Source organism: Naumovozyma castellii, chromosome 1 (genome assembly GCF_000237345.1).
Source record: "Naumovozyma castellii chromosome 1, complete genome".
Lineage (NCBI taxonomy): Eukaryota > Fungi > Ascomycota > Saccharomycetes > Saccharomycetales > Saccharomycetaceae > Naumovozyma > Naumovozyma castellii.
In genome coordinates, this window is record NC_016491.1 from 2,457,931 (window position 1) to 2,471,900 (window position 13,970).

Consider the following 13,970-nt stretch of genomic DNA (forward strand, 5'->3'; position numbering starts at 1 on the left):
ATAGATCTGTATATATATTTATTTACTGTATATGCGATTCGCGCTGATCAAAACAAACACTAATCAATACAATACTCTTCAGTTCACAACAACAACAACAATAGCAACAGCAACACAACCACCAATGAGCACTAGCAAGAAACCAGTGTTTCCACTTAAGGTGGAGACACTGCCCATTGACCACGACAGCAAACCGTCCAGTAGGCCGGAGGAGACTGATGACGGGTTCCAGTTCAAGAGACACTCAAACAAGAACCTCAATGGAGTGCCCTCCCTAGGTGAACGACTGGACTATTTACAGGACATTAAGAGGGCTAAGAGGATGGAGAATTTCAACTCCTCGTCGCTCCCACAGACACACTCACCGATACGTAACCAACCAACACTCCCGCCATCGCAACAGGCTCCCAATTTGCACTATTACAACAACTCCACTTCACCATTACCTGCCTCCTCGTTGCAACCGTTCTACCCGAAACCACCTTCGTCTGCCCAATTGCTGCCGCCAGCAACTTTATTCCCTTACCCATCGTCATCCTCTGCCTCATCGCAACAGAAACTGACAAACAGGACCAGATCCAAGAGGTCCTCCCTGCAGAAGCAAAGAGGAAGAAGATTATCGATACTGGCTTCAGAACAACCTAATATCATCTCCCCACATAGGGATGTCCCTCAGGAGGAATTCTACAGACATCTCGGGGACGTATCTTTTGGGAAAAGTTTGCAATTGAGACAATTGTTCAATTGGTGCATGATTCGATCCCTGGAGTCGCTAGAGGGGCAACAATCACAGGATGAAGTGAAGAAGTTTAGTGTCGGGATCGTGAAGGATTTCGTCTCCGATTTGAGGAGAGGGTTTGTCGATATCGACTGGGATGCAGAAGAAGCCTCGCCTGTGGAGCAAGAGCAAGATGGGGAGGTGGATGCTGTGGCTGAAGATACTGAGTTGAGACAACTTTTTGCAGATGACGATGATGAGACAGGTTTACAAAGGGGAAGGAGGAAGTGGAAAAGGAAGTTGAAGGAGGGTCAAAAATTGCTGCCCAACAGTAAGAATGTGGAAAATGAAAGAAATCTGGCATTATTGCAAGAGAAAGTGGACAAGATTAAGAACGAGATTAACGACTGGGCAGCCACATTGGACAAACAGAACCCAACGGCAGAATGGACGTCTTCGCTACCAACTGAAGAAACTGTCACCACAACAGAAGAGGACATTAACACCACCACCGTTACAGAATTGCAGGATGAACTGGCGGCACGCGTAGATAAACTATATTTCTATTCTCATCTATTAAAATCACACTCGGATGCCTTCCAGCAAATCTCTACACACAAACTAAACAAACTCTCATCCAATTTTAACAAGATCACAGAGACAGACAACCAGGATATGGACCCTAAGCTGCTGCTGCGTGGGTTGAGTGAGTCACTGCTTAAGAGATAGCACAAGGATTTGTAACATTAACACCATTATCATTATTATTATCATTCATATTTTATAATATTACGTAATTCTTGAAAATTTTCATTTTGCAAAATTTCAAATTTGCGATGAGCTCACAGTTATAAAGTACAATCAACCATCGATTGTATAGTTTTAACTCACAAGAAACAACTAACTCTACTATACCAATAGCAACATGGCTGACGAAATCGAACCCCAAGAAGAATTTATTTCCAATGAAGAAGTAGAACAAGAAATCATCCCTACCACAGACGACGTGGAACCACAGGAAGAGGAAGATCTCATTAACGAAGATGATATCCCTATGGGGGAGGACCAGGAAGAAGAAACCATGGAGATTGACATGGCTAACAACTCCGTCGCTTACTTTGACAAGCACACGGATTCCGTCTTCACCATTGCTCATCATCCAACATTACCCCTAGTGGTCACTGGTGGTGGTGATAATGTGGCACATCTATGGACCTCTCATTCACAACCTCCTAAATTCGCAGGAACTTTGGAAGGTCACACAGAATCTGTTGTGGCTAGTGCGTTCACTCACGATGGACAATTCCTTGTCACCGCTGACATGACGGGGAAAATCATGGTTCATAAGAGTAATAAGAGTGGATCTCAATGGAGTCTGACTTCCACTTTGCAGGAAGTTGAGGAAGTTGTTTGGTTGAAATGCCATCCTGTCATATCGGGTGTCTTTGCCTTTGGTGCCACCGATGGGTCCGTTTGGTGTTATCAAATCAATGACAATGATGGATCCGTTGAACAATTAATGAGTGGGTTCATTCATCAACAAGATTGTACCATGGGTGAATTTATCAATATCGATCAAGGTGAAAATGTGTTGGAATTGGTTACATGTTCTGTGGATAGTTCCATTGTTGGATGGAATTGTTTCACAGCTCAACCAACTTTCAAGATCACTAAGGATGAAATTAAGGGACTGGAAGCTCCATGGGTTTCACTAGCAGTGGCACCTTCCAAGATGACAAATGGAAACTCAGGTATCATTGCAGCAGGTGCCAATAACGGTGTCCTTGCCATCATTAATTGTAATAATGCAGGTGCTGTCCTTCAGTTATCTACAGTAATTGAATTGAAACCAGAACAAGACGAATTAGACGCATCCATTGAATCCATCTCATGGTCTCAGAATTTCCCACTAATGGCCATTGGGTTAGTATGTGGTGAAATCTTATTATATGATACGTCCAGTTGGAGAGTGAGACATAAATTTGTCTTGCAAGATTCTGTTACTAAACTGAGATTCGATGGTAACGATCTATTTGCATCCTGTATTGATGGTAAAGTCTACCAATTTGATTCAAGGACAGGTCAAGAAAAATTTGTTTGCACAGGTCATAATATGGGTGTATTAGACTTCGTATTAATAGCGCCTCAAGCAAATAGTACGACAGGTCTAAGGAGATTGATTACTGCAGGTGACGAAGGTGTTTCCTTGATCTTTGAAGTTCCAAATTAAGCAAATCAATTAATGTAATGGAAATAACTTTTGGCTGAGCCAACTAGAAAGGATAGATAGATGGGGAAGTGAAACATTTTTTAATTATTTATGTATGTAAGCAATTGTAATAAAATGAATAACACAATATAGTATACGTCAAATTATATTTAATTAGTGAGTGTTGTATATGATTTTGCATTACACACTCCAATTACAACAGTTGAGTGAATTGTCTCAGTCTTTGTCTTATATACGATTTCAACCTGACTGCTAAGCTGTTCAGGGGCATCTGCTGTCGTTGTTGCTAAAGAAGACGGTATATGACTGTCATCTGGCTTTGTTGTTGTTAATTGCGAAGATGGGTGTAATGATGATGATGACGATGATGACGATGAGATGGGCTTTGTGCAAGCAGTGGCAATAGCTGATGTAACAGTAAAGGTTTCATAGGTAGACCATGGATCCACAGTGGCCATTTTTGCGTTGGGAATGTTTCCATCACTTGGAATATTGATTATACTATCTTCAAGAGAGACATTGTTGTCCAAATTTGCTGCTGCCAAAGATATCTGGTAATTATCCAGATCAAAAACTACATATGCAGACGATAAAAATATATCCCCCAGGACCATAGTATTACTATCATCTGGCAAAACTGCAAAACCACAAGGACCGCCCTCACTTTGAGCAGAAAGAATGAAGTTGGATAGAGGAACCTTGATTTGCACCCCACCAAAGTCAAAAATATAATCAGTGTTGGCCAATGTTTCTTTCGTTGGACATTCCATTATATATATTCCCTCATCCTCACTAAAAGTAGCATTCATAAAATCTGCCATCATATCAGCGATCTCCTTGGGTGCGCCCATTAAAGTGGTACCGGAATCCAACAATACAGGTATTTTACTAGTAACAAAAGTTTCTGCCTTGCAATTTGCATTATCTTGGGCTCCCAATCCTTGTAATATTACCATCAGAGTGGCAGGTTTATCAGTGACATCGGGATAAATATTTAACATAGGGAAAGTAACCAGATCGCCAGTATATTTGGATGTGTCTATAGCACCAAATAATATGGAGCCAGTGTCTGACTCCAATTTGTTTAGAAACATAGAATAGGCTACAACATCAATGATGCCTTGATTCTTTAACACTTGTGGAAAATTTGGATAGAATTCATTTGGAGCATTGTCATACCCCTTTACAGATTCTCTCCGGGGGAATCCAATACCAAGGACACCACTTACAGGAGTGGTTACACAATTTCCTAAACCGAATTGTAAACTAGAAACGTCCACACCATTCATTGTTAGCTTCTCAGTAGCCCAACTACCATCAGCGAATGTCTTGTCTGAATAATAAGCATAAAATCTTGATGTTCCCTTTGTTTTAAAACTAGAAGACAGTGATTTGTTAAATGTCATAAAACTTGAACAATCAATGGTCGATGCCTGGTTAATTGAAGACCCATTATATGTCTGAGAGCCAGTATATTGTGATTCGCAATATGGATTTGATGCATCCATGACCCAAAGGTCAGAAGAACCAGAATCAAATAATACAGTGAGATTCTGTGGTGGGGTACCAATTTCTAAAGTAGTTGCATAATATGTCTGTTCTATATGTTGCAACTCTATTTCCAAATGACCCGATCCGGAGTTCCTTTTGGCATATTGATTCTTACTACTTCGTAAGTTGGGTTCTTGCTTCCCTGCCGTACCCACTGGACTGCTTAACGCATGGATTCCAAATAGAGAGAGTAATAGTAAAATTGGTCCTATTTGCAACATATGGCCCTTTTATTCGATTTCTGATTTTTGGATTAAGTATAATCCAAAGGAATTTTTGCTAGTGACCATATTGCTAATAAAGCTGGTTCCTCTTTTGGTTCATTCTTAGCTGTTATATACCCTAATTACCTCCAGTTTTTTGATGTTTCAGGATATTTCAGATTTCAAAATATCAAAGATATAATTTTAAAATTCTGAAGCGTGTAATTGCCGTTTTCGGAAATTACATGGACAGCAATTGAAGTAAAAAAACAATACGATTGATATATGCAGCATTTGAAACACTTTTTTTCCAACAAGTATCAAACGTTTTGAAAACTAATGTACTAACAGAAATAATAATAGGTAAACGTTCATTCATTGCATAAATACCATAAATGGAAGACATTTATAAAATCATAAAGAGAACAGAAACTGATAAAATAAATAGCATTATATAATATATGGCTTCTTAATTCTCAGATTTCAAGCCATCTAATTTCTTCAAATAATCTTGGATTTCCTTGATGGCAACCTTACGTTTTTCCTTCAAAGATGTTTTCAAATCAGTTGATACACCAGTTAAATCGACGTCATCTAATTCAATCAACAATTTCAACAGCATCTCGTTATAAAAGTTACGATTGTAGACATCTTGTTCAACAGCACCATTAAAAGTGGTCAATAAATTTTCAATTTGGACACGGTACTCGTTTGCAAATCTTAATTGAATGTTTTCAATCTTGTCCTCCAAAGTCAATGGGATTGGTTTCTCATCTAATTTTGGTGACACTTTCTTGTGAGCAGGTGGTTCCTTTTCAAGGAAGTCCCCTCTGCCAAAGAAGGTATGCAGCACACCAGCGAGAACCAAGGTAACCATACCTGTCAAGAAAAATTTAGTAACCATTGGACTACCAGTGTAGTCATCCATTTGGGTTAGGATCTTGGAAATGGCACCATGACATGCCTTGGCAGTGGATGCGGTAGCGGAAGTGACGGTGACTGTGTTTGTTGCTACGACGGTGGTTGAGGTCACGGTGGCATCTGAGACGATGTCTGACATGACTGAGTCGGAAATAATATCTTCAGCGGCTTCCATATTTGGTTGATTGATGGTCTGAAGGATCAGATAAGAACAATTGATGAAAGGAATCCCCCCAGATATGGTGTTAAATGTGGAACAATAGTTGGAAAGTTTCTTCTGTCATGAAAATGCGGGAAACTCCCCTAGCGGTCACCCGGTTATGGACCCTCTTGCAATTTGACAAGAAACAGATTTAATCATCTTTGACTCACTAACATCGTGGCATAGAAAGCAAGTTCGTATGTTCAAGGAGCAGCGATTCGAAGGTTTATCGTTTGTATACGGATTAAGATTGGGACACCCTGAAAAGAATAGATAATTTACAAGCTAGATGACCTTTAATTCCGATGAACAATTGAAGGAGTTGGTTGGTACCCTAATAGGGAACCCATTCGCAAAAGTTCAATTTTTTGTGGCACCCAACAGTCAAATATTTGATGTATTGCTTTCAGTGAATGAGAGAGGCTCGGTGGAGACCATTAACACCAAATTAGATCTTCTTCTCCTGCTCATAAATTTCGAACAAAATATTAGGGATAAGTTAGGGGTATTATACGTAGACGTTGTCAGGAGGATAATGAATGAGTTTGAACCACATATGATGGTATCCATTGGGAATGCTACAACTACTTATAAATTTGCCAAGTTAATATCGTTATGCGTTAAAAACTGCCCCATTTGCGAATATCCACATGCACCGGCCTTACAAGATACATTAATGCAACTCATAAAAAATGAAAACGACACCAAAGACGAAAAAAATGCTTTAATAATGTTTCTTGACGTCTGTTTAAGGTTAAGGAAACAATATGATTTGAATTGGTCACTTATACATATTCCTAATCTTGAAATGCTCATTCTGAGAATTATTTCAAAGTATCTGGATCAAGTAGATTTCAAATATGTTTTACCCGTTAGAACATCGAAAAATAAAAAACTAGATTATTCACCGTTTAGCAATAAGGGTTTGAAATCGGTTAATATTGTACCTAATTCTGTTGATATTCCAGATCCCTTGGATAGACAGTTATTGGCATCATCGTTAGTGTTCCATTCAAATATTTTACAAGAAAATGAAGACAAGAATGAATTTATATGGGGGAACCCTTATGCCAATCTTTTTATTCTAAGCTTATTGAAAAATAATGATATTACCTTAAGTTGTTCTGCTCTGCTTTCACAACTACAACCATTAATGCATTCTCCAAGTGGCTGGGAAGATAAAAACACTTTGAAGAATGTACTACCATATTTATTGGAGACTTTCAACTATAAGGACATTCCGTGGTGGTTCGATCCTTTTACGTATTTGACTTCTTTGATTGATCTTTATAATATTCATGACCCTTTCTCAAATCCAGTATGTTTGTTTCTTTCCAAATCAGGAATAATTGAGAAGTTTACCCTTATATTCAATGAATGTCTTGCTCGAAAACGGAAAGATGCAGGAACATTGGAAGTAATAAACAAGCTTGTTAGATTTTTTGCATCTTATTCTGCATTTGATGAAGGTGGTCGTTACTTCCTCCTCGAAAATAAATCATTATTGGGTTACTTGGAAGGGTCCATTCAGTCACATCTTGCGACATTGAAAAAATTTCAAGAATATCTGCCTACTTTACTCGAATCAACATCATCACAGAACCCATTGGAAATTCCTCAACTATATGACAGTGGATCTGTATTATCATGGTTATTACTTTTGAAATCATTTTCAAGAAGTGTCACAGCATTGAGAACAACCTTAAAACGAAACAATCTGGCCAACTTACTCCTGGATTTAATCAGATTAATACATGAGATATTTGAGAAATTTACATTAAACAACGTTAAGGCATCCAACTTTTTAAAGGCAGAAATGAAAGTAATGGAAATAACGTTAGGTTGCATTTGTAATTTTGTCGTTGAGTTTTCGAATTTACAATCTTATATTATTTCCAACGGAATAGTGGATATCATTAGTTCTATTTTAGAAGATCCATTATTTAATTCAGATAGACCATGGACGCCCCGTGAGAGAGAGTTTGTATTTGAAGATGTTAACACAGATAAAGTCAAGACTAATTCCCTATGGGTGCTAAGACATTTAATGTACAACTGTCAAAATTATGAAAAATTAGAGTTATTAAGCAAAATCTCAATGGAGACCATATTGGAATTTATTAATGATCCTTGTTGGAAAGTTCAAGAGCAATGTTTCCAATTAATAAGAAATTTAACATGTAATTCAAGAAAAGTGATAAATATGCTCTTAAGAGAGTTCAAAGATGTGGAGTATAGTACGGAGTCTGGTCTCTCCGGGCAAACATCAGTTGGTTCCACTTATTTATTTGAATATCTAGCAAGGAAAATGAAATTATTAAGTCCAGATGACACTATTCAGAAAAAGATCTTAGAAGGTATCTTGTATATTATAGTCAATCTGGCAGCAGTTAATGAGAATAAAAAGAGGCTTGTCATTGAACAAGATGAGATTTTAGGTATTATTGCAGATATCTTAAGTGAAAATTCAAAAAATAAAGAAGCTCAAAAATACCACTATGGGAATGATACCAATTTGAAATTAGCATGTTTGTGGATATTAAATAACCTTTTGTGGAATTCATCAATTGACCATTATGCTCAATTTGGGGTCGAAGATTATTCCTCGGACGTTGAGAATAACAGTGGGGAAGAAGGTGAAAGTACCAGTGAGGAAAAGGGTAGCATGCTTCTGGATTTGCGAAAACCTGATATGATGAGTTCATCAAATAATAGCAATAGAAATATAGCAGGAGATACTGAAGAAATGTTTGTTCGTTCCAATGAGATGGAATCAATGTCGGTTAGCTCCGCGGCAAAATCAAGATGTCAAAAACTTGTTGCTATTGGCATAAGATCTTTGGTTAAAGACAATGTTTTTGATGAGTCTCTATCGGTTAGAGAAAAGGCTAGGACGTTATTGTACCACATGGATGCAATTCTTAAAGGTGGTGAGACAGACGAAGGAACAGATGATTAATATTCATTTATACATAATCTATTTACATTTATTTTTTTTCCATCATAGTCTCGATATTTCAACATTTATTGAAAATTATGTGCATATGGTAAATAAAGTAAACAATAATTATCAATTATTCGAAATAAATGACAACATTAAATATAAATCGTTATCTTTTTAATTCATAATGAGGACCGTTAAGGATTAATTATAATTTTTAAAAACCATCTAGATACAAAATAATATAATATGACAGAAAGAGTAAATAACCAAAATTACATAGTTTAATCTTGAGTCTTTTGAGAACCACGCAATAAACCGGTTCTTCTGGCGGCAATTAAACCAGCCTTTTGACCGGAAACAGCACCTCTAGAGATGGTAGAAGCCTTACCAATATGTTGATGGTTACCACCACCGTGAGGATGGTCAACTGGATTCATGGCAACACCACGAGTCTTTGGCCATGAGTTTCTCTTTAATCTGTACTTGTGGAAAGCACGACCAGCCTTCAACAATGGCTTGTCAACTCTACCACCACCAGCAACAACACCAATGACACCTCTGGCATCGGAAGAGATAATCTTCTTAGCACCGGAAGGTAATCTAACTCTGGTCTTGTTTTCATCTGGGTTGTGACCAATAATGATAACGTAGTTACCAGAAGCTCTAGCTAAAGCACCTCTGTCACCTGGTCTTTCTTCAACGTTGGAAACAATGGTACCTTCTGGAACGGAACCTAATGGCAAGATGTTACCGACGTTCAAAGAAGCCTTCTTACCGGCGTAAATGAATTGACCGGTGTGGACACCTTCGTTAGCAATGAAGATTTCTTCACGTAACTTGTACTTGTATGGGTCACGGAAGACAACCTTAGCCAATGGAGCACCTCTACCAGCATCGTGAACAATTTGCTTCACGACACCACGGATGTAACCATGACGTTCGGCGTAATCCAAGGTTCTTAACTTGGCAGCACCTTGTCTCAATCTAGTGTGTGAGGTGAAGATAGAACCAGCACCCTTTCTTTGGTTACGAATAACTCTACCTGTAAAAAAAATAAAAAATAATTTGTTAGTCCATGATATTCTTGTAATTCTAATTGACAGTATTTCCTTCTCAAAGATTGGTTATATGGAGGGTTGACCCTCACAAGTCAAGATGATATTTTCAATATTCCAATGTCCCCTTCACAGTATTGCATTTTTCTTTCATACTTCAAATTCGATGGATCATGGTCGTTCAAATTATACATATTCCAAATGTGACAGAAACTAATTCCATATACAGTTCCCGATGGTTTGCTTATTTTCCCTTTTTAGGGTATTGGTGATAGTGCTAATTAAAATGTCGTGTTTTATTTTGGATCTTAAAATCTCATTTTGAATATATTAAAATGGATGCTCGCAACTTCCACATGTATCCAATCTTCGCTGTCAATTCAATCTCGTTTGTATCATTTCACATACCCATTGTTTCTTAATTATCTGGTTTCTTGACCTTATTGAAGTTATTCTGACACAAGTGTTTTCACTATACTTAATGAAATATCTTACTCAGTAGGTACAATTGTTCCACTGGGGCCTCTCCAGCCTGGAAAGGAAAGAATTAGGCAGAGTCTCTGTGGTTGCGAATGGAGATTTCATTCCAACTTCGGCTTGTCGTAATGACGCCGAACAAAAAAACCAATGTTTAAAATTGAAATTTTTGTCTTCAATATTTATAGGTGTGTGGGTGTTAGTAGGGTGTGTGGATGTTCAGTCTTCAGTGGTTTTTGAAGCCTCTCATTAATATTCAATTAGAGTCCAAGTTGAACCTGAATGGATAAGCATACATATTTATTGATTGAGACAATATGATATTATGAATAAAAACCTATATTAGTTGTTTATGTATTTTTTCAAAATTATGGAAGAATTTATCTATTGCTTGGCGGCAGCACGCTTAGCAGCTAAAGCCTTAGCAGTACCGTGTAGGGCATGCTTGTGGTTTCTTCTGAACTTTGGATCAACACCCTTCAAAGATGGGTACTTGTAGGTCTTTGGCTTCTTGATACCGTTTCTGTGAGCCTTCTTGGTTTGGTTATGAGCGGTATGATTCTTAGATTTAGCCATTTTCTGGAAAATAATAATATTTGAATTGTTAGTATACTACAGTTTCTCCTACAAAAGAACAGAAAACAAAAAGAAATATGGTGTGATTGGGCTTCTGGGTATTCTGTTTGGAAGAAATTTCTATTTCATTCAGACATTATTTAGTTATCAAATTCATCTCCTTTCTATTCCATAGAGTCAATCGAGCCAGTGCTATCAAATGGTGTATTGTTCTTCCCCCAATGGAATTCCTCAAACCAAAAGATGTTGTGGATGATGTTCCATTCATATGTTGTATAATTATCCTTTGGCATTCTTAGATAACGTCATTCATATTGTTTTCATGTATTTCTCATTGGTTCCTTATATCCAAAATTATCCGATATTCTTTAATTCTTTCTTTCTCAAATTATAGGTACGTACGGTTCTTCTCGATCTGGTGTTTGACGGTTTCTTTACCTACAATACCTAAACCATTCATTATATCAGACGTGATATTGATGTATTACTTTGGTATTATTGACGGAATTTGGTAGGACGGAGATCTTGCCCGGCCATTTTCCTTGTTCAATTTTCTGGAAAAAGAACTTCCAGAAATTAAAGGATGAACAGATGTTGCGGAAAGGTTTGGGTGTCACGGTCACAGAAATTGGTGTCAAGAAAGAGTCAACCTACTTTATATACTCGAGTCATTCCATCGAGGTTAGACTGAAAAGTTTGTTTTGTTAAGAAATCAACTCAATTACAAGATAGTATCATAGTTACCAAGATTACTGGAATGACTAAATTTATTGGTTGCATTGATTTGCATAATGGAGAAGTTAAGCAAATTGTTGGTGGCTCATTAACAGAAGGTAAATCCAATAATGAATTAAAGACAAATTTCGTTTCTCAATATTCATCGTCTCATTATGCCAAGTTATATAAGGATAACAATGTTGAAGGCTGTCATGTTATCAAGTTAGGTCCAAATAATGATAATGCGGCAATGGAGGCCCTAAAGGCCGCACCAGGGTTCTTACAAGTTGGTGGTGGTATTAATGAAGACAATTGTAAAGAATGGTTACGATATGCTAGTAAAGTTATTGTCACCAGTTGGCTTTTCGATTTGGATGGAAAATTTCTAATTGATAGGTTGGAACGGATATCGCATCTATGTGGCAAGGATCGTTTAGTTGTAGATTTAAGTTGTAGAAGAACTAAAGATGGTAGGTGGGTAGTTGCAATGAATAAATGGCAAAAATTGACTGATTTGGAATTGAACACGGATACATTCCAATCTTTGAGTAAATTCACTGATGAATTTCTTATTCATGCGGCAGATGTAGAAGGATTATGTCGAGGAATTGATGAAGAACTAGTAGAACAATTGTATAAATGGACTAAAGACGTTGCCAACAACAAATTAAAAATTGTTTACGCAGGAGGTGCTAAAAGTATCGAGGATTTAAGTTTGGTGAATGATTTAAGCCATGGTAAGGTGGATTTAACCTACGGAAGCTCGTTAGATATTTTTGGTGGTAAATTAGTTAGGTTCGATGACTGTTGCTCATGGAATCAAACACATTAAGCAAATTTTATAAAATGTACAAATAAATTGATAGATTGATGATATATTATCATAATTATTATAATAAATAATATACAAAAAATGGGATAACTTTATATAAGTTTTATATGATACCTATTAACATGATGTGAAATGAAATGAGACGCGTGGATCAGAATAGCAGTTCCTTGAATTAGATTTATTATTTGAAGAATACCACTACTTTGATTTTTTTTAAAGCATGCATGATAAATTAATTGAATCAAGTGAATTGTCTTGATCCACCACGAACAAATTCTAAAATCTTCCAACCTTCCGTTTCGTCATCATCGATTTGTTCAGGGTCTCTGGTGAAGACCATGGCATAAGAGCTCATTAAAATGTTAGATTGATCACCGGCAGCAATTTCTCCAGTTTTCACTTTTCTATATAGGTTAATTTCTTGAGCTCTGCAACCTACGACTAACACTGGAATATCCTGAGGAGCCAATAATTTGGCACTAACAATTTCCACTCCTCTAATATCTAAGATACGACCATCAGAGAATAGGCCTTGTTCTCTAAACACTTTTTGTTGTGCAGAATAGACGTTGAAAGGAGCTTCACTGAACCATTTCTTTAATACTTTCTCGTCACCTTTAATGTAGGCTTCTAATAATTCAGGGACAATATATTCTCTTAAATGTCTAGTGAACCCTTCATTGGTAAATGTGGCGTCCATCATTTTGAATTGAGTGTATACTCTTGCAGATTCAGTTTCATCAAAGAATCCACCGATTTTATTTGTAATTTTTCTTAAGAAGACAATCAATGGATTTTCACTTTCATCCCATAATTTAACCTTTACAGAACTCATTGTCTTACCAACCACAGTCTTTTCTTTAAAATCTTCCACTTTCTTACCAAAAGATTGCTTTGCCTCGATGTCAGTGGCCACCAACGCGGTCCCTGCTTCTTCATTACTCTTTATAGCTCTTTGTCTTTTCCCAGATGCCAAATCAGACTCTCTTTTCAATCTTCTCTCCTCCTTCGTGATAAACCCACCATATCTTGAACTATCACCATCATCGATAACTTCAGAAATATCCTTATACACCTGAGTCTTTCTCACTGGTTCGAAGGATTTATCCAACGTATCAGCAGTTTTCTTTGCAGCTTCTCTCGTGGACTTGGCAATTTCCGAATCCCAAGCCTTAGAAGCCATATTTTCCACGGTCTCCCCGGTCTTTTGCATCGTCTTTGACAAAATGGTAGAACTTCCCTTGTGAGCCTTCAAATAGGCATCCTTTGCCATCTTAAAAGTTTCCGACTCACTCAGTTTACCGGAGGCATCATGTAGAGCCTTAATATTTTCCTGTAACTCCTGTGACTTGTCCCATTCCTTCTTGAACGTATCACGAAATATCTGTATCGGAGTACGTCCGCCACCTCCATTAGATCTTGCCGTCGTCGTGGAGAACAGACCCTTATTGACGACGGTGGTGGTGGTAGTGGTGGAAATTAGTGAGTGCGAGTAGAGGGTGGGTCTTCTCGATATCTGCAGCGAATTTCTATAGAGCATGGTT

At 37.5% G+C, this 13,970-nt stretch overlaps 9 protein-coding genes across 9 annotated transcripts; 4 read left to right on the plus strand and 5 right to left on the minus strand.

Moving 5' to 3' along the window:
• Window positions 1-31: 31 nt before the first annotated feature.
• On the plus strand, window positions 32-1,447 carry DSN1 (MIND complex subunit DSN1; the record flags this gene model as incomplete). The annotated part of the gene is made up of 1 exon (XM_003674134.1): window positions 32-1,447. The coding sequence occupies one exon, from the start codon at window positions 32-34 to the stop codon at window positions 1,445-1,447; it is 1,416 nt and encodes a 471-aa protein (XP_003674182.1).
• Window positions 1,448-1,643: 196 nt separating this feature from the next.
• On the plus strand, window positions 1,644-2,948 carry SQT1 (Sqt1p; the record flags this gene model as incomplete). The annotated part of the gene is made up of 1 exon (XM_003674135.1): window positions 1,644-2,948. The coding sequence occupies one exon, from the start codon at window positions 1,644-1,646 to the stop codon at window positions 2,946-2,948; it is 1,305 nt and encodes a 434-aa protein (XP_003674183.1).
• A 149-nt stretch (window positions 2,949-3,097) lies between these two features.
• BAR1 (aspartyl protease BAR1) lies at window positions 3,098-4,720 on the minus strand (the record flags this gene model as incomplete). The annotated part of the gene is made up of 1 exon (XM_003674136.1): window positions 3,098-4,720. One exon carries the CDS (start codon window positions 4,718-4,720, stop codon window positions 3,098-3,100), a length of 1,623 nt encoding a protein of 540 aa, XP_003674184.1.
• A 451-nt stretch (window positions 4,721-5,171) lies between these two features.
• Window positions 5,172-5,798, minus strand: SNL1 (Snl1p; the record flags this gene model as incomplete). The annotated part of the gene is made up of 1 exon (XM_003674137.1): window positions 5,172-5,798. One exon carries the CDS (start codon window positions 5,796-5,798, stop codon window positions 5,172-5,174), a length of 627 nt encoding a protein of 208 aa, XP_003674185.1.
• Window positions 5,799-6,114: 316 nt separating this feature from the next.
• On the plus strand, window positions 6,115-8,784 carry VID28 (glucose-induced degradation complex subunit VID28; the record flags this gene model as incomplete). The annotated part of the gene is made up of 1 exon (XM_003674138.1): window positions 6,115-8,784. The coding sequence occupies one exon, from the start codon at window positions 6,115-6,117 to the stop codon at window positions 8,782-8,784; it is 2,670 nt and encodes an 889-aa protein (XP_003674186.1).
• Window positions 8,785-9,050: 266 nt separating this feature from the next.
• Window positions 9,051-10,236, minus strand: RPL2B (60S ribosomal protein uL2; the record flags this gene model as incomplete). Its single annotated transcript, XM_003674139.1, has 2 exons — window positions 9,051-9,811; window positions 10,233-10,236. The coding sequence occupies 2 exons, from the start codon at window positions 10,234-10,236 to the stop codon at window positions 9,051-9,053; spliced, it is 765 nt and encodes a 254-aa protein (XP_003674187.1).
• A 449-nt stretch (window positions 10,237-10,685) lies between these two features.
• NCAS0A12500 (60S ribosomal protein eL29) lies at window positions 10,686-10,877 on the minus strand (the record flags this gene model as incomplete). Its single annotated transcript, XM_003674140.1, has 1 exon — window positions 10,686-10,877. The coding sequence occupies one exon, from the start codon at window positions 10,875-10,877 to the stop codon at window positions 10,686-10,688; it is 192 nt and encodes a 63-aa protein (XP_003674188.1).
• A 757-nt stretch (window positions 10,878-11,634) lies between these two features.
• On the plus strand, window positions 11,635-12,426 carry HIS6 (1-(5-phosphoribosyl)-5- ((5-phosphoribosylamino)methylideneamino)imidazole-4-carboxamide isomerase HIS6; the record flags this gene model as incomplete). The annotated part of the gene is made up of 1 exon (XM_003674141.1): window positions 11,635-12,426. One exon carries the CDS (start codon window positions 11,635-11,637, stop codon window positions 12,424-12,426), a length of 792 nt encoding a protein of 263 aa, XP_003674189.1.
• Window positions 12,427-12,667: 241 nt separating this feature from the next.
• On the minus strand, window positions 12,668-13,966 carry TIM44 (protein translocase subunit TIM44; the record flags this gene model as incomplete). Its single annotated transcript, XM_003674142.1, has 1 exon — window positions 12,668-13,966. The coding sequence occupies one exon, from the start codon at window positions 13,964-13,966 to the stop codon at window positions 12,668-12,670; it is 1,299 nt and encodes a 432-aa protein (XP_003674190.1).
• Window positions 13,967-13,970: the final 4 nt, after the last annotated feature.